General features: G+C 49.9%; 11 protein-coding genes across 11 annotated transcripts; 3 read left to right on the top strand and 8 right to left on the bottom strand.

The window, feature by feature from the left end:
* Positions 1 to 755: 755 nt before the first annotated feature.
* N7443_007295 (uncharacterized protein) lies at positions 756 to 1,280 on the top strand (the record flags this gene model as incomplete). Its single annotated transcript, XM_056887351.1, has 2 exons — positions 756 to 792; positions 931 to 1,280. 2 exons carry the CDS (start codon positions 756 to 758, stop codon positions 1,278 to 1,280), a joined length of 387 nt encoding a protein of 128 aa, XP_056739042.1.
* Positions 1,281 to 2,911: 1,631 nt separating this feature from the next.
* Positions 2,912 to 6,018, bottom strand: N7443_007296 (alpha-galactosidase D; the record flags this gene model as incomplete). Its single annotated transcript, XM_056887352.1, has 6 exons — positions 2,912 to 3,656; positions 3,773 to 4,568; positions 4,615 to 4,671; positions 4,724 to 5,022; positions 5,085 to 5,142; positions 5,631 to 6,018. The coding sequence occupies 6 exons, from the start codon at positions 6,016 to 6,018 to the stop codon at positions 2,912 to 2,914; spliced, it is 2,343 nt and encodes a 780-aa protein (XP_056739043.1).
* A 360-nt stretch (positions 6,019 to 6,378) lies between these two features.
* N7443_007297 (uncharacterized protein) lies at positions 6,379 to 8,319 on the bottom strand (the record flags this gene model as incomplete). Its single annotated transcript, XM_056887353.1, has 6 exons — positions 6,379 to 6,696; positions 6,749 to 7,124; positions 7,182 to 7,237; positions 7,286 to 7,681; positions 7,727 to 8,077; positions 8,125 to 8,319. 6 exons carry the CDS (start codon positions 8,317 to 8,319, stop codon positions 6,379 to 6,381), a joined length of 1,692 nt encoding a protein of 563 aa, XP_056739044.1.
* Positions 8,320 to 8,988: 669 nt separating this feature from the next.
* N7443_007298 (uncharacterized protein) lies at positions 8,989 to 9,310 on the top strand (the record flags this gene model as incomplete). Its single annotated transcript, XM_056887354.1, has 3 exons — positions 8,989 to 9,021; positions 9,094 to 9,225; positions 9,275 to 9,310. The coding sequence occupies 3 exons, from the start codon at positions 8,989 to 8,991 to the stop codon at positions 9,308 to 9,310; spliced, it is 201 nt and encodes a 66-aa protein (XP_056739045.1).
* A 1,857-nt stretch (positions 9,311 to 11,167) lies between these two features.
* N7443_007299 (GNAT family N-acetyltransferase) lies at positions 11,168 to 12,526 on the bottom strand (the record flags this gene model as incomplete). The annotated part of the gene is made up of 1 exon (XM_056887355.1): positions 11,168 to 12,526. The coding sequence occupies one exon, from the start codon at positions 12,524 to 12,526 to the stop codon at positions 11,168 to 11,170; it is 1,359 nt and encodes a 452-aa protein (XP_056739046.1).
* Positions 12,527 to 13,375: 849 nt separating this feature from the next.
* phoD (phosphate:H+ symporter) lies at positions 13,376 to 15,258 on the bottom strand (the record flags this gene model as incomplete). The annotated part of the gene is made up of 3 exons (XM_056887356.1): positions 13,376 to 14,124; positions 14,178 to 14,677; positions 14,744 to 15,258. The coding sequence occupies 3 exons, from the start codon at positions 15,256 to 15,258 to the stop codon at positions 13,376 to 13,378; spliced, it is 1,764 nt and encodes a 587-aa protein (XP_056739047.1).
* Positions 15,259 to 16,734: 1,476 nt separating this feature from the next.
* N7443_007301 (SNG1 family protein) lies at positions 16,735 to 18,139 on the bottom strand (the record flags this gene model as incomplete). Its single annotated transcript, XM_056887357.1, has 2 exons — positions 16,735 to 16,883; positions 16,936 to 18,139. The coding sequence occupies 2 exons, from the start codon at positions 18,137 to 18,139 to the stop codon at positions 16,735 to 16,737; spliced, it is 1,353 nt and encodes a 450-aa protein (XP_056739048.1).
* Positions 18,140 to 19,587: 1,448 nt separating this feature from the next.
* N7443_007302 (uncharacterized protein) lies at positions 19,588 to 19,959 on the bottom strand (the record flags this gene model as incomplete). The annotated part of the gene is made up of 1 exon (XM_056887358.1): positions 19,588 to 19,959. The coding sequence occupies one exon, from the start codon at positions 19,957 to 19,959 to the stop codon at positions 19,588 to 19,590; it is 372 nt and encodes a 123-aa protein (XP_056739049.1).
* A 1,080-nt stretch (positions 19,960 to 21,039) lies between these two features.
* Positions 21,040 to 24,016, bottom strand: N7443_007303 (fungal specific transcription factor domain-containing protein; the record flags this gene model as incomplete). The annotated part of the gene is made up of 8 exons (XM_056887359.1): positions 21,040 to 21,235; positions 21,291 to 21,399; positions 21,945 to 22,249; positions 22,299 to 22,534; positions 22,596 to 22,692; positions 22,744 to 23,389; positions 23,748 to 23,844; positions 24,002 to 24,016. The coding sequence occupies 8 exons, from the start codon at positions 24,014 to 24,016 to the stop codon at positions 21,040 to 21,042; spliced, it is 1,701 nt and encodes a 566-aa protein (XP_056739050.1).
* A 111-nt stretch (positions 24,017 to 24,127) lies between these two features.
* N7443_007304 (putative short-chain dehydrogenase/reductase) lies at positions 24,128 to 25,141 on the top strand (the record flags this gene model as incomplete). Its single annotated transcript, XM_056887360.1, has 1 exon — positions 24,128 to 25,141. One exon carries the CDS (start codon positions 24,128 to 24,130, stop codon positions 25,139 to 25,141), a length of 1,014 nt encoding a protein of 337 aa, XP_056739051.1.
* Positions 25,142 to 26,014: 873 nt separating this feature from the next.
* N7443_007305 (CAZyme family GH55) lies at positions 26,015 to 27,573 on the bottom strand (the record flags this gene model as incomplete). The annotated part of the gene is made up of 2 exons (XM_056887361.1): positions 26,015 to 27,370; positions 27,442 to 27,573. The coding sequence occupies 2 exons, from the start codon at positions 27,571 to 27,573 to the stop codon at positions 26,015 to 26,017; spliced, it is 1,488 nt and encodes a 495-aa protein (XP_056739052.1).
* Positions 27,574 to 27,984: the final 411 nt, after the last annotated feature.

The following is a 27,984-nucleotide window of genomic DNA, read 5'->3' on the forward strand; positions in this document are numbered from 1 at the left end:
GTATTCGTTGAGAACGGCAACTTTTGACCTACTATCCTTGCTGAATTACGCAAAAAGATCCGGGAAAAGACTCTTTGGCCAGATCGTCGACCAAACATTGTTATCGGCACTGAGCAAGGTTCTCTTTGTCTTGAGGGTGCTATTTGGTTCGGAAAAGATGGGGACGATTTCTTATACAAGGATGGGCAGAATCTATTTCACGACCCTCTTCGTAGAATAGGAAAAAAGGGGTTCGGAAGAATCAAGGACGTATTTGATCCTTATATTTAGTTAGTTGTATCGCATCTATTCAAATTCTTTAGCATAGAACCTAGTAGTATGTTGTTTGTTTTTCATCCTTGGAGAGCCTAAGTCAATACCTCACAGACTGCCACCTACCTTATAGTAAAGTCCCACCTTGATACAGTCAATGAAGGCTCTTTGTTCTTTAATGAAGGCTTGGAAAGCAGTGTCGGTGTAGTCGGAGTTCGGAGTGAGTATGTGTAAAGTTAAGGCCGACGTTATATTCGGCCCGTGACCCGAAATATTTAATTTAGTCCCCGTTAATCGTACCAACTGAATAGGGAAGTAGGGCCGAGTAACCGGAGTAAACTAATAACATCGAACTCTTTATAGATTTAGTTTTCATTATATACGCACTCCGATCCTGGAAGAGCAGATACCTTAAGCATTATCAGCTCCTGCCCTGGACAGGAAACAGATGAAACCTCAATTTCCCCGCTCTCCATCATTCCTGCTGTCCATCTGTGTCCGACATGTCCTCCATAACCTCCCAGCAGGACGAGGCGAGGCGTGAGCACCAGCGCGCCATCCTCGACCACTAGCTCCACGGTCTAGATAATGGATTATTGCCCAAAAAGAACGTTTTGACCTACGCCGCCCTCTCAGACTGAATCATTCTATCCGTAAGTTCAATCTGTGCGATCCTAGCAGGAGCCCTGAATCCGCTCGCCCCAGTCATCTACGGTCTTCTGGTCAGCGTCTTTAATGGCTTCGAAAACGGCACAGTCGAGGCGTCAGAGCTCCGTTCCAAGGTCGCCACGTTCTCGCTGTACTATGTCTATCTTAGTATCGCGCTGTTTGTTTTCACCTACGTCGCGACGGTCGGCTTCTACTATTCCGGTGACCGTATTGCCCGAGCCCTCCGGACAGCATATCTCTCTGCCATCCTGTGGCAGAACATGGCATTCTTTGATACCCAGGCCCAGGAGAGATCAGGAGTCGGATCATGTCGGACATGGGGACCGTGCAGTAGGCGGTTACGAGTAAACTGGCGGTGATGCTAACCGCGCTCGCGACGTTCTGCGCGGCGTTTGTGGTCGCCTTCATCATGTACTGGAAGACGGCGTTGATCATCAGTCCATTCTTCGTGGTTATGATTGTCACGGGGAGTCTCGGGGGTGCGTATATGGTCAAGCACCATAAGCGGGCGATGGAGCTGTATACCCAGGTGGCAGGGGTGGCTGAGGAGGCCGTTGGTGCGATAAAACATGTCACGGCGTTCGGCATTCAGTCTCTGCTGTCTATTCGGTATTTGGATGTTCTGAGTCAGGCCGGGAAGGCAGACCGCAAGACCGAGAGTATGGTTGCAGTGATGATTGCGTGGACGAACGCGATGCCGAATCTCATCTATGCGCTTGCGTTCTGGGCTGGCTCGATTTATTTGGTTCGCGGGGAGATGACCATTGCCGAAGTGAGCTCCACGACTCTGGACGGGCCCGTGTGTTATCTATTGGTTGTTGTTGTCCAGTCTGCGTTGCCAGACAGCCATCGAGCCATCCCCATTTCAGTATGTAAATAAAACTGTTTCTCAACAGACGACTAACAAAAATAGACATCTCGATGCCCATCATGGACGGCTTTGAAGCCACTCAGGAAATTCGCCGGTTTGAAAGGGAATATTGGTCTAACAATGCTTCATCAAAACCGCCTCCCTGGCACTCGGCAACCATTGCGGCATTGACTGGACTGGATAGTGCTGTTGCTCAGCAAGAGATCTTTTCAAGTGGAATCGATATATTCATCACTAAACCAATCAAAAGGCAAGGTATACGTCCAATATTGCAAAGAGTCAACGGATGAAGGTCCTCTCTGTGTGTGTTTGTATACTGCGTAACATGTGTGAAATATAATGCGAATTCTCAAATACGTTATGTAAATTACAATTCATTCCTGGAAGTGAGGGATCGACAGCTACAACGAAATTAGGATCCATATTGAATACAAAGCGGGCGCCCTGTGTCTATGACACGGTCAAACAGAAATCTGAGGTGCAAGAGAAGACAAGAATACACGTATCACAACTCCCTGTGCCTTCTGTCTCTCTTATATACCCTCCGAGCTAGCCCACAGCCCTCGGGGAGCGGGCGGAGACTGCCCGTAAGATGAGATGAAGGATAACCTCTTTCGAGTTGGGCAAGGAGAAAACAAAAGGAATTTGGGAGCGAACTACCGGGTATCTATACAGTAGAGCCTTCACGAGACGGTGGGTTAAGCTATGTACTACAAAGTTTCGAGTTCACTGGCATCTCGATTCAATTGGGTTTGGCGTCCCCGAAGGATGGGCGCTCTAGCTGGTCTCCGAGTTAACGCCGATGCTTAAAGTGCCACAGCTTATGTCTGAATTACCACATTTGGATGTGAATGCTATATTGGCACCGTGTTCCATAACTGTAATAATTTCATCATGTCATTGGTGTGCTGGTTGACTCTGGAGCCAGCTTTACAGGTTACCATTGATATGGGTGCTGACCGTGCTACCATGGCACCTTTAAATATTGCGACTACTACTGGACACGTGACGGCAGCAGGTAGATGCTACCGAGAATGACTCACAGCATAATAGACTATCCGAAGACAAAGGTAGCAACAAAAAGTATCATGCATTATGCAAAACCACCCAGCGGACATTCTACCCAAAAACACGCATTCCAACAATATCAGGGGCGTAAGTTTGGCTCACATCCACAGCGGCATCATTCCCGAGAACCAGCGTATTGTTCCCATTCTTCCATCCTGGCAAGAGCAATCCCAGAGTGGCAGGATCCCACCAACCGAGTCCTGGTCCATAGAGCTCACTATGCCGACCAGAAAGAGGGACCTCAAGACGAACTGGGTCTCCACTGTTGAGGGAGATAGTCAGGTTTCTCGAGTTGGATCCGTATCCCCATGAAGTAGACAGGGCAATGTCGTTGTTGATGTAGTCAACCTCCACATATTTTGCTATAGACTTGCCAGAGGCATTGGATGGTATACTGACCGGGACGGTAATTGAGGCTGTGTTATTGATGTTGAGATAGCCAATCTTTGAGCGCACTGGCTTGCAGTAACCATCCCCACAGGTTGTGAGACTGGTGGATCCTGACAGGGCAAATTCTGGAGCGCCGTAGTACGTTCCGGTTGGGGACTGGATCTGGATTGATTCAATTGGAATGGTTGAATCCAGAAGAATACCGTTTGCGGTGCCTGCAGTCAAAAATATGCTTGCTTGTACTGTTTCGCTTGAAGCCGGTACCCGAATTGTCCGAGGTGCATGGCTGACAGGGGATCTAAGGGTGATGCTGGTAGCTGAGCCTGAAGCCCGAGAGAAAGCGATGGAAATGGTGTACTTTGAGCTGGTGGTGTTGGCGTAGATGTTGCTGAACGTCAGCTTGTTTCTAGCCAGAATGAGTTAGCGATGAGACTGAGCAACCCAAGAAGGGACGACAACAGTGATGGCGTGGGGTAGAATAGGATGCTAGAAACGAGGCAAAGATACGACAGGTGAACATACCCGCTCTTCGTCGCAAAGCGCTCTGCTGAATAGGTACCAGCTTGCGTCGTGTTGCTCAGCTCCAACAAAATAACCCCATGAGGCGCGACAGTTGAGGTATAACTCGTCTGAACACCCTCAACAACCTTGTCCGCCCAAACATCCTTGACCGTGCCAGCATACTGAACCCCAACATCAGGCAAATCTAAGGTCAACTCGCGCTCGACATCATTCCAATTGATCAACGCAGCGACAATCCTCCTACCCTCAAGCTCTCCACTCCAAACCTCATACCCCTCCTCCGTCCACCGTCTCCTCAAAACCGCACTCACCCCCAGCGCATCCTGATTAAACCCAATGGCAGCCTTATTCTTCAGCACCGCAAGCGATCCTTCGCCAATACTCGTCACTTCATCCTTCAACGCCCCGCCAATAGTAAGTGGACTTTTCAAAATAGCCCACATGCTAAAATGCGTCTGCTCCTCCGCGATAGTCAGGACATTCGTCCCAACCTCCAACATATCCAGATCAGGCCATTGTCCAGCCCCCGCGAACGGCGTATTCGGTACAGCCTGATTCAATGTTCTAAAGATAGCTCTCCACGCAGGAATGATATCATTGCCAATCCGCCATGTGTGGCCTAGCGATGGAGCCCAGAGAGCGGGGAAGTCTACACCCCATTCGCAGATTTGGAAAAGGACGGCCCTGTGCTCGGATAATGCATTTGTCATGTTGGCGTATCGGGCTCGAGGGGATGTACTCGGTGTATACTCCACATTCGGATACCCAGTCGCAGCGTCAGAGAAGCAGTTATCATCTACCACGTCAGTATTCATTCGACATTGCAAGAATGGGAGTAATACATTTCAGAGCATCGACACCCCATGAGGCAAAAGTATCCGCATCTTGGACTTCATGATCTGCATTCGAAAGTAAGCTCATGGCATCGTTAGACCTCATTGTGAAACATACACAGACTCCCCACCTGTTCAATATCTACCTGACATGTGCGAATCCCCGCGTCTTCATAGACTCCAAAGAGAAGACCCAGGTCATGAATATATTCTCCCAACGCAGCAAATCCGCTCGGGAAGATTGTTTCGTTCCATGTCAATGAGCCATTCGCTGTTCTGTCTGCAACCGTCCACCCGCAGTCAGTTGTCACATAACGGTATCCCAAATCAGCGAGGCCGAGGTCGACGAGTGCTTTTGCGTTAGAATGGACAATCGACTCGTTAGGGGAGCATGAGTAGTGATTATACGTATTCCAGCTGCAAAATGTCAGAGAAACCCCCTTGGAAAGTCTCAATGTGCAATGGAAGTCAAATAATACCCCATTGGCGGCGTCTGGGCAACGCCATCCTGGACCCTCCGATCTAGCGTCGCACGGACTAAAGGCAAAAGCTGAAGAACAACCCAAACGAGCAACATTGGAAGTTGAGAACAATGGACTGTACAACATCTCACATGGAGGTACATATGATCTCATTTATATCTGGCCCTCCACATGGGGTTCCGTTACATACAACGGAAAATTACCCGTTCGGGCCTTGCATGTTGACTAAAGCGACGATCCGGAGAAATCCACGATCCACGATTCGCGAGAACGTTTCAAGATCGACATTGCTTACTAGAATCATCAATGTAAGCGTGTAAATAGGAAATGCAAGATTAAACGCTATGTAGCTAAAGATACTTTTACATTCAAAAGGAAAGACCCCAAGCCCGAGTCACCCCCTGCAACTTGAAACACGCCGTCCCACCATAAGATAAAAATTCCCATCAATCGTTTCAAAGAATTTCAGAGCTCGCCCTTAAGCAAAAAGCCCCATAACCCCTGAGCAGAACAAGACAGCAAGAACACCCAACCCCCCCTTACTAACACCATTCACACCCGCAGCGTTGGTGCTCGTACTAGTACCAGTCCCGGAATGCGTGTTCGTGCTCGTGGAGGTAGTCTTCGTAGTAGTCGCAGCAACAGTGGCAGTAGCATTCTGCTTGCCCTGGCAGAACACATCACGGTAGTTGTTTGACTTGCTCTGCAGGCAGTCGGTGAGTTCGGCGACGGTTTGTTCTTGTGCGAGACAATAGATGCCGCAGTCGGAGTCGTATTTGACCGGGCTGTCGCCTTTGCAGCAGGTGTCGAAGACGGAGGTCATGTTGCCGGAGATTTTGGCCGCGCAGGCTGCGTCGGTCATGGGGATCTGGTAGACGGATGCGCCGCAGGCGGTCGCCGTGGCGAGGACAGAGGTTGTTGTTGTGGTCATTTTGGTGATTTGGTGGGGTGTGGGGTATAGGTGTAGTGGAAGTAGATGGGAGATCCGAGATTTCAGAGTTGTAGAGGAGAGAGAAAATATGAGTTGGAAAAGATGCGAAAGTCAAGGCAGGTGAATTAATTTATGTGGTTCAGGGTAAGACAAGGCACCGATTTTGTGACTAGTCTCAGCCCGAGACCCAATTTTACACCGGTTTTTGTGGGGGGAGATCCACCTGATCTAATTATACATGATCCATCACATGTGGTACGATGCAGAAGGGAATAGTTACAAGCCATACAGGCCACATGGGGAAGAATCAAGATCCTTGCGTTTGATCATCTGGGTACAATACAGGCTACCTCTCCTTGCTCACTGCATCTTTGTCTCCACAAACTCCTCAGTGTGCGCGGTGTCGAGCTTCTTCTCATTCGGGCCCTCCACACCGACCAGTTCCAAAAGGCCAATCTGGCTCTCGATGCGGTGCTTGCGCTCGGCGTCCGCTGCAGCCAGACCGGACGATCCGAACAACTCGTCCATTTCCTCCAGGGTACGGCCCATGGTCTCGGGAACCATGAAGTAGACATACGCGATGCCGACGACAGTGACACAACCGAAGAAGATGAACGTTCCGTAGGCGGACTTTGAGATGAACGGGGATGTAGAAGTTCCGACCGCGAAGTTGTTCAACTAGAAAGAGTTAGAAAGGAAATGGCGTAGAGCAAGACTGTGGACGACATACCCAGTTACTGCTACCACCGATACTGACTCCCTTGGCACGCATGCTGAGAGGGAAGACCTCGGAGGTGACGATCCATGCGACAGGGCCCCAGGAGTAGGCAAAGTTAATCACGAAGATCCACACGAACACAATAGCGACCCAACCGGCTGCGCGGTGTTCATCGAATGTACCCTGGTAGGATCCGATGATACCCGCGACGATGAAGTGGCAGGTAGCCATGCCTACAGCACCGGCGATCAAAATCTTCTTACGACCGATCTGATCGACCCAGAGTACGGCGGGGATGGTGAAGAGGAACTCGACGATACCGACGACTCCGGTCGCGAGGAGGGTAGTTGTGTTTCCGGGGAGGTCCATGTTTTTGAAGATGAAGGGGCTGTGGGATGTCAGTCTTTGTGTGAGGGGGTCGAGAGGGTTGTGGAAAGGTCCTTACGCGTAGTAGTTGATTGCGTTGATGCCGTTCCATTGTTGGAAGACCATGATCATGCACTGGAGTTGTTAGTGATTGATTTCGACCATAGAGGAAGTGATTCATACAGCAACGCTGGTACGCTTGAACAACGACTTGTTGGTAATAAGCGACAGGTAATCAAGACATCCGATCTTGAAATTGCTCTTGAACGAGCCATCCTGGAGGTGCGGGTACTTCTCGGCAGCAGTCTCGACTTCGAACATGTGCAGACTCTTGATCTCGAGGAACTCGATGCGAACCAGGAGGTCATCAGTCGAAGTACCACGTAGACGGGCAAGTACCTGTAAGCACTCCTCGTCGCGGCCAGTATTCATGAGATGGCGAGGCGACTGCGGCATGAACATCATCATACCGGCTGCGAGAACAACAGCAGGCAAGATCTGGATGCAGATAGGGACCAGCCAAGCCGCGTTTGACTGAGTGACTCCTGTCCCGCCGATATAGTTTGTTCCGTATCCAATCTACAGCTGTCAGTACTCATCTGTGAACCTCGTGAGGAGACATACCCAGAATGAAATCATGATACCAAAGGTAATGGCCAACTGCTGTACAGCAACCAGCGAACCACGAATCTCAGGCGGCGCCAGCTCTGCATTATACAGGGGCACAATCATGGACAAACTACCCACACCAAGACCAGTGACGAATCGTCCTCCAAAGACAAAATCCTTGTTAGTTGTGCAGGCCTGCACAATGACACCAATACAGAACACCACCACAGCGACCAGAACTGTAAGACGACGACCGAGGCGATCGGCGAGATAACCATTGATGAGGGTTCCGACCCAAGCACCGAGCTCGAGAATGGAGGTCAACATGCCCTGCTTGATACCGGTATTCTCGGCGTATCCGTTCGTCTAATCGGGTCAGCGACAGCCCGCGAGAAGATTGGGGATATACATACAGCAACGACGAAAGAGTGCATAGTCAAGACCTGGGCGAACATTCCCTGGTTATAACCATACACCAACCCACCCAGCGACGCGAACAGGCCGATGGCGAAAGTCTTCTTATTACTGATCAAACCATAGATACCAGCTTTACCAGCAAGCTCGGCACGCTTGGCCGAAATGGCCGTCTCACCAGCCAGAGGAGCCATGATGAGTATTTGCAAAAGTTAGCGATGATTCAAGAGCTGGGGATCGTCGCTCCTTTTTATCAGCGTAAATCGCCCAGCAACAGGGAAAATACCCCGGGCCTTTATCCCCACGGGGCACTGGACCCGGACTCTCCATTCGTACCCGTCTCCACAGTCACCGTGTTAGCCGGTCGGCTGCCAGGAATCGGAAAGATCGGTACAGCCCGTGCGCGGGATGGCTATTTACCCGGACTAAGATGAACGCTGGGTAAATTAGGGAATCGGGATCATCGTTTGGGGCTAGGCGGAGGCTTAGATGGTGGTTGACGCCGCGGCTTGAGGTTCAACGCCAACGATCGGACATGACTATTCAGTTTGACATGATGATAAGAAATTTGATTCTGTTCTGGCTTCAATCTAATGACTCTAGCAGAGGACAACGTGGAGAAAGCTCGGATTTAAAGGAACGGGACCACCCACATCTCCACAATCCGGGGGGTAAACCCCGCGTTCCCACGCTGTTACTGTAATCTTCCAGACCACGCGTCCGACCAGGCTTTATCCCAATTAAATCCTGTATTTCAACATAGCCAATGATATTATCCAAAATAGAGACTTGTCAAGACCGCACAGACAAAGGTAGAGGCTGAACGCGCCATCAAATGTAATGCCACATGGACTAAACCCAAAATGGCCTCCACCCTTTCCTCGAGCGAATTGCGGGTAAGTCCCAATTTAGCCTGATATCCTCCGACACGCCCAGCCCGCCTTCCACGCCTTTCCCGTTACCAATAGCTTATGCTGCTTACTGGTGAACGAATCGGCTTCGGGCGGAGCGAGAAGATGTTGGATGGACCGGTAACCCCCCGGACTGAAAAAACACTCAGGCTTTGCCCTCAAGCATTGTCCGGGTTGGACTCGGGTAAAGTAAGTTATCTGGGGTATTACCCGGAATATGGCCTGGTACGTTCTCCAGGTTAGAGAGCCGGAGCCGGAAAGAAACGTGGACTGACTCGGCATCTACCTCGGCTTGGACTTGGACTGGGACTGTCCGGTCGGGGGTTATTCACGCCAAGACAATACATCGGGAGGGGAAGGCTGGAGGGACGACGCTAGGCATGCATCATTGAAAGGATATTTTAGTCGATGGTTCTTTATGAGAGATCGGTGTTGCACAGCAAATCTTGCTTTGGTATTTTTATCTTAATACAAAAAAGAAAAAAAAGGGTTCAAAGAAACTCTACCAAAGGAATATATCAATTTGTATTTAAGATCTCACCATAAAGGAAATCTAGAAGAAATCTAACTTGAACACAGGTCGAACCAAGAAGATACCGTTAGAAAAAGGCCGAACCAAAGAAGTATTCTATACATCTGCTCATTAAATAGAAAAACCTTAAAGCGCATGTCGATAGACATCATCGAAAGGTCAATGTCCGGCCGGGGTCGAAATCTGCTTAATGCGATGAGTGCCTCTAGCATACCCACCCAGCGTAGCGAAAGTAACTAGCCTACCAATCGGCGACAGGAGTACATAAAGTAGCATCGTACTCGACTGTGCCAAACTCACACGTATGAGGGACGAGCTCACCCCACGTCGCGCCAACATCCTCATAGACCTGATCTCTGGTTAAATCCTTAGTCTGCGATATCACAATGAAATCCAGAAAGAATCAAGCCCTTGCTCTGCTCATTTCTTGGCCTCATATTTTGCATTCTTCCTATCCATGAATTCAAGTCTTTTGTCTCACCCACACGGTCAAGAAAATTGTCCGAGAAGCCCGGCATGCGCCCCTTTACTGTATTCTGTCTCGGACTTGTCTAGACCTATTTGAGTCAGTATGCATTTTGCCCAATTGCTCCTCATGGGTATTTTCTGACATCAACACATCCTATAATAACATACAATATTCTGCACAGTACTTATATAATCTTTAGCGGCAGCATCTATAAGAATTAAAGTTAAGTGTCCCACCGCGAAAGTGGTTTCATATTGAGATACTTATGCCTGACTCTCATTCTGAGTTTAGAAACCTGAGTTGACGGCTGCGAAGACTAAAATCACTACGATCGACTCTGCACCATCTTTCCAGGGAAACATCCTGGTGAGTGTTAATGGAACAATGGATGTAAGTGACCCGTTTATTATTCCGACTTCGACAATAATTGATGCCTAATCGGGAGCGAAACAGATCAAAGGGGCGTATGATCACCCACTAAATTTCACGTCAACTTTCGTTCTGGTACCTATCAATACAATCAATAGATATTAGATCCATAGTCACATCTCCAGACTGACTATGTGATGCAATTTAAGTACTTCTCTTCTGTTTATGGCTAAATAGACGAAAGTGACTATCAGTCCTCAAGTTAGAATTCAAGTCACTTTATACAATACTACATGCATTGTACAGCCTTATTGGCTTATGGTTAGCTTGAAACCCGTGTTTTTCAAACCATGTCGGTCTGAAATTGGATATTAGCTGGCCATCCGTAGAGTGGTGCGAACTGATTACCGCAGGTTGTCATCCGATCGAGACTGCCAAGAAGTCTCAGGGTTCCCACAACTAGGTACCTAGGCATAGATATGGTATTTGAGGGTAGTCAGGTCTATTAATTCCAGCGTCGACTTGTTTCAAACATGTCGATTACTCTTGAGAGACCTTGTAATGTTAAAGTGGTACTCGGACGCACAGGCATGTACATACATGGACTAGAATTTCAAGATCCGCGTACTAGAAAACAGAATCCGTTCCGTTCCATTATGATCTCCGCAGTAAAATACCATTCATACCGTCTTGCAGAAAATCAAAACCACCTCCATGTTGATCTAGTAGCCTGAAAATTATGGAGCAAGCTGGCACGCCCATCACTCAGGATCGGTACCGTGCTCAGACGAAGGCAAATAATCAGGCTGTACAGCCATGGCTCGCTCAGGTGAAGGAGCATTCACATTAGTATCTACAGGCGACCACGACGAAAAAGATGGCTGCACATCAGCCCTCTTCGGGGTATCATGAAGCAAACCCCTCATCGAATTCCTTGATGCAAGTCTTCCATGAAGCTCAGTAAAATCATTCTGCGGACTGAAGACCTGGTCTGGACTTCTATCGCTCACGTCGGCAAGTTTGGTCTTAGCTTTATCAAGCTGGAAGAGCATCCTCCGCTCCTCTCGCTGCTCAATCTGCCAGGGTGTCGAGTAGTGTTTCACCTCCCAGTAAAGCGTATCTCTTGCCCTAGCATCCTGCGTATCCATCGTTTTATTCAGAAACATCGGAAGCACACGCAGTGATTGCGCATGGTCATCGGCGAAGAAGATGAATTCGAGATCATTATCGAGAGCCCAGCGAACGACGAACCGAAGAAGCGCAAGACCGATGCCATGGCCTCGATATTGTCGCTTGATGGTCCATGCCCGGATACAAACTTTCTTTCGATGATACGTATTCATCAGGTAACTCATAGGATGTCTGCGTTTAAGGTCTCGACCAAGTTCAAAGCCCGGGTCCGTATCCCGCTCCCAAGTATCGATAATGCGCAATACGACGGCGCCGATGATATCTTTGCCGAGACGGGTTATGAATACATAGTCATCCCTCTCGTCCCGTGAGTACCGTCCGGCTTTCTCGGCACGACACAGATTGCCCAGTCGGGTTTTAATCCAGCGGTGGCCGTAGAGCCAGCTCCAGCGTCCGACCTTCTCGGCTTCGTCGAGGTATCGGCGTACAATGATTTTGATAACTGTCATGACTGTCGTCATGATGCAGGCAATTTTAATGAGAATAACGAGCCAATCTGAGGAATCGTGGGCTCGTTCGACAATGAGATATGGGATGCTGGCGATAATGGGCAGCCAGCATACTGGGTGCAGGAGGAGGGATCGAGCGGCGAGTTGACGCTGTTGGGCGACAGAGTCAGAGATGAGGCGGAGTGCTGGGATGAGGTCTTCGTCGGTGCGGGCGATGTAGGTTGTTGTTTCGTTAGGATCAGTAGAAGGTAGTGGGTCAGTCCATTTGGCCGCGACGAAGTTTTGGGCTCCATCAGGGGTCCATGCCTCTGGATGGTTACTCTCATCCTCGCTTCTCCAAAACTTTGTGACGGGTTCTGGAAGTTGAGCCTGGGTTGAGGCATCGGTGGACTTTCGTAGAGTCGGCTCAGGCCGAGTATCTCGAACGGCCGTCGCGACAGTGCAACCCTGTGAGGGTGGTATCACCGCCTCGCGCGCCATCTTTTTTGGAAACCTAGATGTGTAGTATATTTGTGTTGGATCAAGAATGGGTGGATGGGTAAGAAAACTTAAGGTCGGAGATGTAGGCGCGAGGGGAGACGATGAAATGAGGTCACGAACTCAATAATAGGCAGCACTTGGAACAACACTGAGCTTCTAGGCAGACATCTCACTCAGACTGAACTGTGGCTCAAAGAGAGACTGTGAGACCGGGTTAGGACTGGTAGGTTGACATTTCACCAGCCACATCCCATGAAATGTAAGTGTAATGAACCTTGTCTACCTCTCCAGGTACCCAACCCCTTCCATATGGTACAAGCAATCTTTCTGCTTTGGCTGGACTCGAACTGAGTTAAGGCCACTTAATCTTGTGTGGCTAATCCCTACCATTGGATCTTTTTGGAGCAGCGATGCCCAAACTTAGCAACTACATATTGAGATTCCTCTAATTGGAAATACAAAGATAGCGCATATGATCCCGGAGGTGTGCCTCGTGGTCTAACGCAGGTAGCATCATCGCGTGGTACACACGCCCTTGTGCAACCCCAATAGCCCACCTGGGTAGTGTCCCGAGTGTCTCGTAGCTCCAGGCCTGCATATCTCTATCAGACTCGAACTAAACCTCCTTTTCTACATAATACGAATACAAGAACACTTTCAAACGAGACTTTCATTAGCAATTATTCTGAGCTACATAAACGTAGCTGGGACGTATCAGAGCCCAATGAGGTAAAGATTAAGTAAGAAAGTGAGATCACGCGAAATTTCTCCCGTCAGCTCTTTGAAAACCCAAAAAAAGGAAAGTTGAACCCTGCTCAGACCCAGCAGTGCATGTTGTTACATAGGGTTTCAGTTGACGTTACTCTGTGAATGAGCGTAAGCACCGTTGCCCTGTGTGTCACTGCCTTGGATGGAGGTCAGGGTGGGGTCCTTGGGGCGAGTGTAGTCTTCCAGCTCGTCCGGGTTGGTCGTGTTCATCTCAACGGAAGGACTATTGTGAAATTTCTCACCACTGAGCTCCTCTAGGGTCTTGCGCTTCGTCTCGGGTATCAACAGGGTGGTGAAGACACCGCATAGCATGAACAGAGCGAAGATCTGCATCACATGGTTGAGCCAGGGCGAGTCGGAGCTGTCCTTCTTTCCACCGCGGTGAACCAGGGGGCCGAACACGCACTGAGCGATGATGGCACCGACCTTTCCGGACGCTGCACTGATACCGTGCGAGGTCGAGCGGTAGCGAGTTGGGAAACACTCGCCGGGGACAATAAACGTAGTCGCGTTGGGCCCGAAGTTGAAGAAGAACTGGGCCAGGATGTACATTGCCAAAAGACTGTTGTGGGATTTTTTCAGAGGCTCGAAGGCAAAACCGATGATGATGAACAGAAGGGTCAAAATGATGAATCCGGCTAGTTGGATCGGCTTGCGGCCGATGGTATCAACAGCAGCAACTGTGACCCAGTAACCAGGGATGGCACCAGCGCAGATCAAGATAAGATTTCCAACGGCGTTGCGGTAGAAGGTCTCGTACACATTCATTCCACCAGTCCAGCCGATTGCACTCAAGATAATGGAGTTGTTGAGACCAAGGCCGTAGAAAGCTGGAAGACTGATTAGCATTAATTCTAGTTTACAGGGGAGGGAGCCAACCTACCAACATCGAGGAAAAACCAGGAACCAGCAGTGCCGAGAAGAACCTTTCCATGTTTCCATTTGCTGTAGTAATTGACAAAGTCTTTCCAGCTGGCCTTGGGGGCGAGATACTCAATGCTCTTATTGCGAAGGATCATGATGCGCTGGATGTCATCGGGGTGGCCCTCAGGGTGGCCCTTGATGTAGGCGCTGATGTCCTCGTCGGCCTTGACAATGTCGCGGTTGACGTCGAATGTGTAGCGAGGGGTCTCAGGAATGGTCAAGCGGTAGTACAGAGCGGCACAAGCAGGCACTGCTCCAAAACCGATCACAATACGCCACATCTTGTCAACTGCAAGCTGGCAAACACCGGAGCAGTGGGCCACATCCTTGGCGCTCTCCAGAGACTTGCGGAAACCCACAGTCACAATGAGTGCCATTATTGCTGCGACAAACTGACCAATCCCCTGCATAGCAAAAACGGAGCCCATCATCGCACCGCGCCATTTGGTGGATGCGAACCTGGTGTTACGAGTCAGTTCCGTCCCACGGCATGTCAGATGAACTATTGGGGGATGTCAAACTTACTCCGAGGTGATGATAGACGAGAGGGGGTAATCACCGCCGATGCCAATGCCCATGATGACACGCCAGAAGATAAGAAGACCTGTAATAGGGATTGCGCGAGAGCTGGAAGAGAGAGCCTGGGCGAGAGTAGCCATGATGATGATCATCAACTCGATTCCGTACATGCGCTTACGACCAATGCGGTCCGCAAGCCAGCCGAAGAAGAGCTGGCCGATGACAGTTCCACCAGAGGTTGCAACCTTGATGGCGGTATCCGAGTTGATGGGGAGCTTGCCTGGGCTGGTCTTTGCATCCTGCCAGTAGACAGCACCAATCATGGAGACAGTCAGATTAATGGCAAAGATGTCGTAGGAGTCTGTAAAGAAACCCACGCCGGCAACAACAACAGCACGAACATGGTGCCAACCGAAAGGGGCGTTGTCAATCCTGGCCAAAGCTAGACGACGGCGCTCGAAGGGATCAGAGATACTCGAGGCATCCTCAAGAGACATCCCAGCTTCCTCGTTGTGATTCATCGTGTAAGCTGATTTTCTTTCTCTGGAAAGCACTTCGGTATTGTCGAAGTTTCAGCTTTTAAGCTGCGGGAACAATAGATAATTCGATTGAAATGAGAGCACGGGAGGTTGAAGGAAGGAGAGAGAAGAGAGAAGAGAAGAAGGAGATGAAAGAGAAAGAGCGAGGCCGGGGGGTATCCACGCGAAATATGACGGTTACACCATATTTTCCATGTCGAGAGACGGAGGTAGCATCATGGTACCTGTTGATAGTATTAAATGCAGCTATAATAGCGGGTACCTGGGTGTCAGGGCTGATTTCAATTTTGGGGAGAGAGGGCTCCGTTCTGGCTGGGCCAATGGGAGACCCAAAATCGGGCACATGGGTTGAACGAGTGGACGTCGGATATGCATTCAGATCGGATCTTCCCCAGACATGGCTCCTGCCAGACGAAGCTTAAACAGGCCACACACGGCATCTTGTTGCGAGTTGGCGAGTTGGCGAGTTGGCGAGGAGGATGATTTATGAGGTTCTGGGAGTTCTCATGTTTTCTGTTCTCATGTTCTCATGTTCTCATGTTCTCATGTTCTCCGACTTGATCACGGGGGGAGTCCACATCTTCTTTCCTTTGTTCCTTCCCTTTTGAGAATTACACTCTTCCCACGCCGTTGATGACCCTGTTTCTCTAGTTCTTTATTTGATGAACCATCCTAGAGCAGCTCATCATATCCGAGATACCCTGCCAATGGGTGCTACGTCCTCGTTTCAACGCCCAAATCGCCCAATGGCTCGATCAGCATATACTAGATCATTTCAACGCCGCACGGGCCCCAGAAAGGTCTAGTACCTCATCTCAAGCTTTCAAAACACCACCTCGTAACCTCGAACCCTTGCCAATGTTCGTATCCACGGAACCAACCCCACCCAAGATCGTGCTGTCATCACCACATCACAGCGGCCAAGCCATTCTCAGCCACAGGTGGCGTATCCGCTCCCTACTTATACTCCACCCTCAACGAGCTTACGAGGACCAGACGAGAATCTAGCGGTCATTCAACAAATCATCAAAAGTCCTACCGATCTCCTTGCAGAGAGCCGGTCATTAGAAACTGAAAAGATTGCACCATTCCGCTGCTTCAAAGTCAAATCCAGTCTAATCTAGGCCCATCGACGGGACCAAGCGAGAACACGGAGAAGCTGCCCGGATACGAAGCGCACGTTATATATTATATACCCCAGCACAACTCCGAATACCGAGCTGATTCCACAGAGAGCCTCAAACGAGGAGACCTCGACGGAGCCAGTCATGCGTGAGCTGGCAGTAGGACGCCCACTCTCTATACGACAAACTGTGATTCTAAAATACAGGCTATCGTGGTATTCCAACTATCCGTGTTGTTTTGCAAGTAGTCTAGCGTTTATCCTCGTGTTCGATCTATATACAGCATTAATTAACTTTTAAGGCCTCACCCAGCCACACATCTCTCCAAAGAATTTTAAATCCCCCTTCTCATCTTCCAACGCATAATAAACGTCGCAACCGGATAGAACGCCAATGAAACCACAATCCAAATAAACAACACAGCGAAATCCAACCCGATCCTCGAATGCGTTCCGAACAGAATCGTCCGTAGAGCCTCGACAACTAAACTCAGTCAGTAAACCATCCAAATCAAAAGGTAGAAACTCAAACTCACTCCGATGCAAAGGCCAAGCGTACCCCCAACGATAAAACACGGGCGCCAAATCAATAGCATAAAAGCCCGTTGCAACATTCGTAATAACCCAAAAGATAAGAAAGAACGAAGACCACGGCATTCCCAGAATCATAGCCATATTCTCACACGGGAATCCAAGCGCGGCCATGCCCACCCAATTCAACATCCAAAAGACAACAAACGAGCCCTGCCCATAAGCATTTGCACTCTCGGCGGAGATAACATCCGACGCTGGCTCGTTACTGAACGGGATCTGAAACGCCAACGAAACAAGAGAGTAGAAGAATGAAAGGAAGAAATACGCCACGATGTTTGAGACGATGCGCCAGAGTAACCAGTGCGGAACTTTGAGAGGCGGGTGATCTTTTGAATTCATGAATTGAGCGTGAATAGGTATGAGGAAAGGGAAATTGAAGAATGCGATAATAATAAGGTAAATCAGACCGATAGAAACGGCCGGTGCCGTGACGGCGGGCGCGAATGGTCGGAGGTCGATATTCGTGAAACCGATTCCTGGGTTTATGGCTTGTGGGGGTACGGAGGAGAGGTCCGTGTTTCCGGAGACTAGTTCCCGGGCCCACAGTGGGCCGAAGGCTGCGATGATGGAAGCTTGGAGGATTGTTAGATCCGGGAGGATGTAATTGTAGTAGGTCGCTTCATCACGGGCGGAGATGATGACAGTTTCAATGGCGCCGGTTGGGTCGTAGGATTGGTTATTATTGGAGATGGCGGAGCGAAGGAGGGTGGTTGCATTGGGGTTGATGATTACGGCGGCGTAGGCATGTTCGTCGTAGATTGCTTGGCGGACGGACCAGGGGTCATTGTTGAATTGTTCCGGGGAGCGAATCTCGTAACCTATATGGAGGCTTGAGGAGGAGAGGATTTGGTTGGTGACATTTTTGACGACCGGTCCGATTAGTGTGTTGGAGGAGTCATATGGTGTTTGGCCGTCGAAGTCGACGACCCAGACTGTTAACGCAGTGTAGTTCTTTTCTACTGCGAATTGGGAACCCCAGAAGATTGATAATACTCCTAGCACAAAGACGCAGAGGATTGAGACGGTGCGGGTCCATTGAATGAACACGTTCCGTCGGGTGCTCTTCAGCACAGGATCGAAGAATCCGACGGGCGCTGGAGGAGGATCGATGGCTTCATCACCTGAATGAACGAGCTTTTCGGACATTTTTGAGCAGCTTTGCGATGCTGCTGATGATGGACAAGGATCACTTCTATGTCTCTGTTTCGTGAGGTCGCGAGGTTGCGGTAGCATTCGCTTCCGGATAGCTCGGCATTTAGCCGTTTTGGGAAGCTCCCTGACTTGTCTCCGTGAAGATCCAGACTTTGCTTCAACTTTAGTGCAACTCTAACTCTCGAGGACTTTATTGACACTTGGGATAATCTCAGTCCCGGTGGATAAGGAATCGGCAGTTCATGGTTCATCACCGCTCCGACCTATCGGGTCAAAGAACATATATCCGTGTAATCCCGTGTGCTTGGTTGATTGATCCGTTCATGTTCAGATACCAGCGCGGTCGCATCAGTTCAACCATCTCGTTGAACATGTACACTATTGAAGAAGATGACTTCCAGAGGGCCTCATTCTGATATGCGCAAAGTTACCGACGTGAATTAACTTGTAAATCCGAGAACCTCTGGAAGCCGGGCTTAGCAACGCGTCTGGAGGTGGACTTGGAACGACCCAGCAGTCTGTTTGAACAGATAGACAACACCTGTGAAATTCTGAGCAGTCACCAGAGTCCTCATACCTGGAGTGGAAATCGGTGTCCGATCGGAATGATCCAGCAGGCCTTGCCCTGGCCGAGGACACTACGAAATGAGGTCACAAGGGAGCCTCAAGCAATTTCACCGATACAGATCTCAGCTAAGCCTTGCCAAGGGTGTACTTCGATCAGGACAACTCGGACAGACAGGGGTGACCTTCCAGGGAGTTGCCACCGGATGTATCAGATAGAAGTCATTTGCAAGTCTCGCATAGATTAAGCACGTCCTCGTACGTACATAGGAACGCTGGCTGCAGGTCCCTCCTTAATAGACGCCGTACCTGTATACATGGATCACGATTGAATGATCTCAAACTTCCCCATTGGCACGTCAAATTAAACCATCAAAGCGCACTGCACGGGGTCCGTCGTATTCCCGCACATCTCGGCCCCTTGCAACCCGCCTCTTTAAAGGGTTTGATGTTCAGGATCGACAGGATCTTCAGGATCGCAGGATCGCAGGATCGCAGGATCGTAGGATCGGGGGGACTCCAATCAGGAAAGTGGTATACATGGAGCACAGGCACACGAAACACGAAACTCGAAACAGTTGCAACGAAAGGCGTCGCCACCATCCTGGTCGATGGTGAAGCCGTTATTGGCCGCTTGACCTCCTGCACGGCCACTAACTCTCCACGAATCAGAGGCCCGAATAAGCCCATGCTCCAATGAAAATTGCAAGTAGGATTCATCAGTTCATTTAATCTATGGGTATATCATAATCTATCGCGAATTCTGTCCAGGGGCAGCCGTCCACACGGACTGCCAGCAAAAAGAAGCACTGCAAACATCCAAACTCCAAACCGGGTCCAGCCCGACTTTAATCTTTCCCTTCAGATAGAATCCAAATCTACTCCTCATCACAAGTAACCTGGTAAGATCCATAACGGTGTCCAGACGCAGGAACGCGACAAGTCTCCGAGGTAGTCAAAGGTCCTGCAATAACCGACATCTCAGACTCATCGCACATGGTGTTATCGAAGAACTGGACCCGGCAGCCTTCAGCGATGGTATTCAGTCTGTATGCTGCGGCCTCGGTGGGTAGGTTCGCGCGGCAGCCAGTACTTCCTGACCCAGTGTGCACGTCGGCGGTGCCATTGCATCGCACGGTCGGGAAGAGGTCGAAGTTCCATTCTGTTGCGTCGCGAACGTGGAGTAGAGGGAAGGCAGATGCGTTGATGAGGAGGGTTGCGGAGAGGATGATGCGGAGGAGGGACGGCATGGTGGAGATGAACGAGTGTCTTTGTTTTGTTAGACGTGATTGTGGACAAGTCAAGGGAGGAAGCATACCAGCCGTATTGTAGCCGGAAATGTCACAAAGGTCCTGTTCCTGGAGACCAAAAAAAAATGGACAAGAGAAGGGTTTAATATGAAATTGAACCAAGGCCGGGCCCCGCCAACGCCACTTGGGGCCTTGTTTCACGGTGCGCAGATCTCACCAGCCAAGAGATGGCGCCGTTCCTGCAGAGTGTACGTATACTTGATCTTGGCGATCAGCTGTCGGAACTCGGAGCTCTTTTACCCTGGCGAGAAACTTGGACACGCTAGATAGTATATTTTCCTTGAAAAGATGTGTGGCGGAGGAGTCCGATCAATATTGAAAGCCATTTGAATGAAGTCATGGCGATCTTTTACTGAAGTTGAGGGCGTGGGGCGTGGCAGGCGCTCCGCTCCCGTTACGTAGAAGCGTACGTAGACTCTGCCCGCTTTGGAATGTATAGAGGCGATCGTGGCACAGGGTCCTGTCGCTTGATTTCTCCGGTCTATTCTTGTCCGTGGGGATTGCATACTGTACAGCAGCTTGCTCAGGCTTTGATTTTGGTTCGCATTTTATTTGTGGCTGACTTCCGCTGTGGACTGCTGATCTACTTTATCTAAGACTGTGTCACGTAGATAAGAAAATATTAGACTGCCACAACGGCCATGTAAAGATAGGTGCTCTTTCACTTTATGATACTTTGAATTAAGACATATTCTCTTAGAGTCATTAAGATGTTCAAAACGTTCAAATGATTCCTCTCACGTCTTCCGATGGTGGGGAGGCGGGGCCAATGGGCGTGCAGTATGCACTCATGCGGTCGCCGAAAACACGGAACCGCAGATGATGCAGGCGATAAACAAGAGCCTAGAAGCCGAATACCATTGAATGCCCCTCCCTATCTTAGTATCATTGACGGCGAACATGATCGAGATGCTTTAGTCTCATTCCATCCCACAAAACGCCCAAATCACTAAAATAGAGGAGTTGTTAGGCCCTGTGGGATACTGTTCGGCAGGCTCGGAGTCCGACATGAACATCACTCTAGTCCTTACTCTGTAGTGCTGGGAGACGGTCGGCAATCGTTGTCAATCGATCCCCAACCTCTTGATCTGCAAACGCAAGCCCATGCAGGACGGCCATTGACATGGCAACACTCCGCTTGGTACCCCACTCGTCGATCTTCGCGTGGCTGGCACCAGCCCATCTGCAGTCATGACTTGATTCAATATAGTCGAGGCTGGAGATTGCCATAGAAATCAAGATTGGAGTAGCGGGGTACAATGTTTACCTACATCCGGGATTTCCTCTGCCACTCTTGGCTTTCCTGTTCCGCTTTAGTGCTCACCCCTCGCCGCTTTTTGCTCACTGAGTAAAATTGAGCCCGCTTCTGAGCGGCCGGAGCTGTACAGTATTATGTAACCAAACCGAGCAGTCCACTGAGCCTGACCTAAGCGAAGGCCATAGTGAGTGTACCTTAACAATACGCGATTTCTATTCACGTACGATCTTTTTACTCTAGTTTATACCTGCTGCCTTATATAAAAAGGACCGCCATTGTTATTGTGTCTATCGGCCCTAATCATCTGCTCTGCTAAGGCGTTGCTGGGGTAGTCAGATTCATGTAGTAAGCTAAGTACTTTGTGATTGAGGGCCATATACCCGTAAGATCATTCTGACTACTAGCCCTAAAGCCCCCTATCTAGACTCTATAGTACTACAGTGTCGAGGGCGATCGTTGTATCTTTTTGAGTATCCACGTTGCCCCCCAAAAGGGAGATTTATCCCTTTGGTTCGTGGGTAGGTCATAACAAATTCCCAGAAATGCCTGGGAGATCGTCATTGTTAAAAGTGCGTATGTTTAGACGGAGCTAATACGTTACATTTCCACTTTGTTCAAGTTCCCAGACGAATGGCCTCTTGTGCCTCTAGCAGCTGAAGGTAAATACCCGCCACATCCCACCGCATATCGATCGCCAGAAAGCCCTCACGCAGACTCTTCACCACTTCGGTTCCTTGTTGGGATTTTTCGCTTGATCGCATGTGCGCTCCACAGATCTGGTAGGCAAAGTACAGACCCCACGGGGTCATGTCCTCCGGGTCTCGACCTGAGAAGCATTGACGTTCGATGAGGTTCGCGCTGATTCGGTCCGTTATCTGTTGCAGCACGGCTCTTGCTCGCCAAGAGTAATCGCTTTCGGCTTTCTCGCCCTCGTTAGAGGATAGCCAGGGCGTATATAGAGCAATTAAGGCGCTAGACCATTAGAGCAGGTACAAAATAGGTCTGAAACCAGCTTACTAACCTATAGATAAACGTGATTTGATCATAGTCCGGGCTGTCGATATTTAAAGCAGCAGTGAGCATCGAATGTAGAGTGCGATCGAGTTGCATCCAGACATCATTCTGCCCAGCGACATGATTCGAGAGGTAGTTGAGAACTTGGCCTAATAGCCGGGCAGCCTGACACACTAGGGCGAATTTACTCATATGCCCCGTCATCGGAGACGACAGGGTCGCGAAGCTATCGGGCCTGACGATCTAATATAGACTTCAACACCTGTATAACGGATAGACAGGAACAAACATTAACAGAACGTACCCCTTCGTCCCACGCGGCATCATCAGCTGGTAACAAATCATCGAGTTTTGAATCAGCGGTGGCAAACGGCCGCCCCGGACAGCCAATGCTCACGAAGCTTTTCCGTCATTAGCATCCGAAACAAGGTCCAGGTAGACAGGTGACGAACCGGTCCAAAACAACGAGAGCCCACCAGATCCTCCGTCGTTCCTCGACTTCCACCAGAGTGAGTACTCCCCTAGTGGGTACCGTCCCACTGACATTGATACCCAGAGCATGTGCATACCTCGCACACGCTCCAATTGACAGATATGCAGCAGGATAGATTCCGTGTCCTAGCTCATACAATGCCATCAAAAGCCCCGCTTGCAAGACTAAGATGGAGAAGGAGCCTTGGACCGCCAGATAGAAATGTTTAGTTGCATGATACAGAGCGGCGCGAGGACCATTCGTATCATCCCGTGGGAAGGTCGTGATAAGCTTCATCGCCAGTAAAAGCAGGACTACGTCGGAATGGGAGTGAAATGAGGGCCGCAGGTACAGATCGTAGAATCGTTTTTTTGAGATAAAGGGCATCCACCGGTGGATGTGCCCGAAAAACCTCTCCGCAGTGACACGGATCTCATCGAAGTCGCCCAGTAGATGCAGAATATGCGGCGGGACGGATGGTACGGCACGAACCGTCTCCACTTGGACATGTTGCAGCAGCCCTGGGTCGAGGAACAAGATGGTCGAGAAATCAACCGTCTGGACATTAGGGTAGACGTCATCCGAAGGAGATGGAAGCCATTCTCGCTCTGGAGTGGATGCGGTTGCTGAGCGACCAGTTACCGCTGGCCTCCAATATTTGCATGGCTGATCTCGTCTGTGTTGCGATCGAGAGTCAGCTTTACTGCGGCTGAAGCTACAGCAGTTTATGCGGCCGTTCTTACTTGGTGCAGTAGGCGCATCTAGGAAGTGCCTTGTCGCATTTCCTCTTGCGTGACCTGCAGGATTGACAAGCCTGCGGGGCCGATTCCAGGCTGGACTCAGCACTCGGAGTTTGCATGGTAAAGGGACACAGTGGTTGGGACTAGCGAGATATACGGAATTAGCTGCCCTATTCAGACCGATCAGACCCTGACAGACGCAATAAAACCAAGCCAGCAGGGGGAAGGCGGCCGCATGACTTACGGATGACATAGTATGACAGGCGGAGGCGCGGCGGAGGCGGCGGAAATAAGGCGGCCGCCCTTTCGGCCAGCGACGGACGGAGCGTCGGGAGCGGGCTCTAAATGTGTCAGCCGCAACCTAGGGAGGAAACTCGCGATGCCAAATATTACAAATCGACGCGATCACGTAGAGCTAGTGATAGAATTCGCCTTAGGAACAGAATCAACAGCAAACACGAGACATAAGTAGCTGACACGACTCGCCATGAAACTCACCGTGACAGAAGCCATTTCAAGATACTACTACCAACGCCACCGTCCCTCAAGATAGCTCAGCTATCTTTGGTTCAATCTGTCTATATCCATCTGCATTCATCACACGGAAACACGATAATTCCCATGATGGGTTCGCCGAGTCCCTACGCCGATGCGCATCAGGATCCCCAGGGAGCCGGAGACGCCCGACCAACTGCCCTCCAGATCATCAAAGATGAAGGTGTCGAAGGCAAGCTGGCCGGCAAGGTCATAGTCATTTTGGGCGGCACATCAGGCATCGGTATCGAGACGGCCCGCGCCTTATCGGCTACCGGAGCCACTCTGTTACTCACGGCTCGTAACCTGGAAAAGGCCAACAAGACCCTCGCAGGAATTCTAGAGCCGGGGAGAGTCTCTCTGGTCCCCTTGGACCTAGACTCATTCAAAAGCATCCGAGCTGGAGCGCAACAGATCCTCTCCACCTCGAAAGGCCAAATCAACCTGCTTATCAATAGTGCCGGGGTTATGGGTGTCCCAGAACGCACGCTCACTGAAGATGGGATCGAGTCCCAATTCTCGAGTAACTACTTGGGTTTCTTTCTTCTCTTCCAGCTACTGAAACAAGCTCTGCTGGCCAGTGTGACTCCCGACTTTAGTTCCCGGGTGGTCATCGTGGCTTCATCGGCCCACCGAGCTGGTACCCTCCCAGCAAGCGACGATTACAGCTTCGAAAGGACCAGATACAGTCCTGAGGCTGCCTACAATAAGTCCAAGCTGGCGGCCGTGTATCAGGCCAACATGATCGAGCATGAATATGGCGGCCAGGGACTACATGCCACCAGTCTCCACCCCGGCGCCATCAATACGGAGATTTCCCGCAATTTGTCTAAGGAAGTTCTTGAAGCGATTATGAGCAACCCGTACGTCCTCAAGGTCCTAAAGTCTTCGGAACAAGGTGCGGCTACGACAGTATGGGCGGCAGTGAGCAAGGAGTGGGAGAAGAAGGGTGGCAGGTATCTCGAGGATTGCGAGGAAGCGGAGCGTGGCGAGGACGATGGTCAGACATTTGGAGTTGGATGGGTCAAGCAAACCTATAACTTCAAGGAGGAGAGTCGTCTCTGGGAGGACTCACTCAGGCTAGTTCGGTTGGAGGGTCAGTGAGGCTTGATGGCTTTATGACAAGATGGGTGAAGCTTATTTTGTAGATATGAAGACATTTGGCGAGTGGAAATTGTGACCTTCTTCTACATTTACTTACTGCTCATTATTGGGAAATCTGCCAAGGTTGTTCCAACTTCATCTAATATGTAGACTTATCTAGTACCCAGACTTGTGGGTATAGACGAAAGTTTCAGATAGGGCTGCTGTAAGATTTTGGCCTTCTGCGGACCGATTGAGAACAGTCGCCAGGGTTGGTAGTACTTTTAAGCTGTATCGTGCTGGCATCAAGCTGAACGACCTGTGATGGAGACTGTACCGACTAGTGAAAAGCGTGGGAAGGTGGGAGATGAAGGGGTGCTAGTGCAGCAAATTAATTGATTGTTCCTAGCAGTTGCATTGAAACCTTATAAACCCTCATGAACTAGCGTTGAAACGGATTTCTTTTAGACCTTTCCTCGGTGTGTTTTTTACCAAGGCCGCTGTGGGTGATACCTCGCTCTGCACAGATACAGAGGAATAGCTATTATATGGGAGCACAAATACTGCGTACGTTTTGAGTAGCAAACGGACATGATAAACCTCTAACTAGCGTATATGACTTAGAAGCCCTAGCCCAGTATAATTTCAATATTAATAATTTCCTAGATATATTATGTAAATAGGATCTCTAGGACACCCCGATATGCTGTAAATACAATGCCACGGCTAAAAATCAAATGTCCTAGCCGTATGCCGCTTCCACTCCAGAGGCCCTCACATCCGTGGTTATGCATAATGTTTCCGAGGGCGGTTCCCACGCCTATCCCTATTAAACTCTGGGAGCGGGCCTTGATCGAGCCAAAAGGTCGTGCAGTGTACACAATGATTCTCCTGTCATTTAAGCACAGTGAAAACAGCTCCCACAACGCCTATCATCATCACACCTCCTGTCATATAGGCAACTTCCCTCCCAGCCCACCAAAAGAGGGAGCAGAAAAGAAATGGACCGACTGCTCTACCCACCTGCCCCCAGCTGCGTAGACGGCCCAGAATTATACCCCGTTCGCCCTCGGGTGCTCCTAAGCTACCTAGACTATTAATGCTTGTCACCACCGTTGCTGAGGTGACAGCCAGAAAGATGCCTGCGACATAGACACCGCTCATCGAATCAACACGAGCAAGCAGAAAAAATGAGATCGTGCAAGCAACCACACCGAGGCGTATGTTCACAATCGGCGGTAGACGGCGAACAATAGTACCCTGGAGCAAAGAAGCAATGAGGCCCATTAGGGAAAGAAGACGCCCATTCAAGGCAGAGGGGCTCAAAGTACTCGTTTGGCTGGCAGAAGGGCCCATGGCACTTGCTTGATCGGCATACAGCGTCGCCGTGAGAAATGGGAGCGAGAACTCAAGACCTGAGAATGGGAGCAGAAAGAAGAGATGGACTAATTTCAAGGCAGACTCGTTGCGCATTCTCACCTTGATGTCTCGGTTCCGAGGAGCATTTGAAGACGATTTGTCGCCATTCACCGAGGCCTTTGATGCATCACCGTTAACCACCGTTGGTACCCTGGGCCGGGACTTGTCTTTATCGACTAGTGTGGCAGCAGGAGGACCAGGGTCGTGGAACCGGCTTAATCGCGGGTGTGTCTCCGGGAGAGAAAAGTAGACATAAATTGTCTCTAAGGCGATCAGAAAAAGGGAGACACCAGCAGCCATGGCAAACTTGTTTGAAGCAGTCGTGGGTATATTTGCGAGCGTTGCACCCAGAACCGGACCGCAGATAAACGCGAGGCTAAAGCATGCGCCAACGAGAGCCATAGCCGATCCCCGTTGCTTTTCATCACTGATATCTGTGATAATTGAATTGGCTATTTGCACGTTGCCCTCGCTCAGTCCACCAACGACGCGGCTCGCGATGAATACCCGAAAATCTGTCGCGCCGACCCAGAGCCCGACGCTCAGAATGTTGCCAGCCAAGGAACACAACAAAGCTTTGCGCCGGCCATGCTGGTCCGAAAGCCGTCCGATAACAGGAGAGGCTACAGCCTGTAAGAGAGAGAACAGCGAGCCGAATGCGCCGCCAAGTAGGACAATGTCATAGCTCGAATCGATGGGTTTCGCGAACCAATTCTTGTACACATTCAAGTAGTGGAACACACGGTTGAGTGTGCTCGTAGGTGAGGTCTCTTTCGCGTGATAGTAGCCGAGCACGGATGGGAAGAGAGGGAGAATCAAGGTGAATGAGATCTAGACGCAGCATTAAATAAAGGTAATTGAATATGTCTTATCCCTTTGTTCAGGAGCAAATTAGAACTGACCAAATCTAGCAGCAGAGAAATCGTCAGAGTTGTGAGGATCCGCCTTCTCTGAGATGCGGACGCAGGGGTAGATTTCACTGTCGTTGAGGCCCGAGAAGGAGACAATCGTGAGTTCTTTCCATTTTTGGCCATCCTTTCTATCTAGCCCATGAACAGGAAATCTTCTCTGGACAAGTGAAGCACAATTTCAAGGGATATAGGATGCTCTTTGTCAAAGAAACCATAGTGCCTTTTACTAATTTATCCGGTGGTAGATCTCACAGGTCTCATCTCGCATGTAAATTCCAATTCCAATGTTTACTAAGAGCAACCCATGGAATAGGCCACTTCTGACTGATTCAGAGTAAGCTAATTTGCCCGACCGAGTGCGAGAGCGAGAACGGGGTTATTTCCCAGCAAGAACGGGGCTATTTCTCAGCGAGACTATGAACAATCATTATTTCTCCAGGTACGTTCTCTGACCATACCATGTCAAGTACGGTTCCAGCGGTAATTACTCAAAGAGCTTTGGGAGAAAAAAATAAGGTTCCGATGGCGCTCTAT

This window comes from Penicillium atrosanguineum, assembly GCF_028827265.1.
Source record: "Penicillium atrosanguineum strain IBT 20685 chromosome Unknown utg000006l_segment0_segment0, whole genome shotgun sequence".
Taxonomy (NCBI): Eukaryota; Fungi; Ascomycota; class Eurotiomycetes; order Eurotiales; family Aspergillaceae; genus Penicillium; species Penicillium atrosanguineum.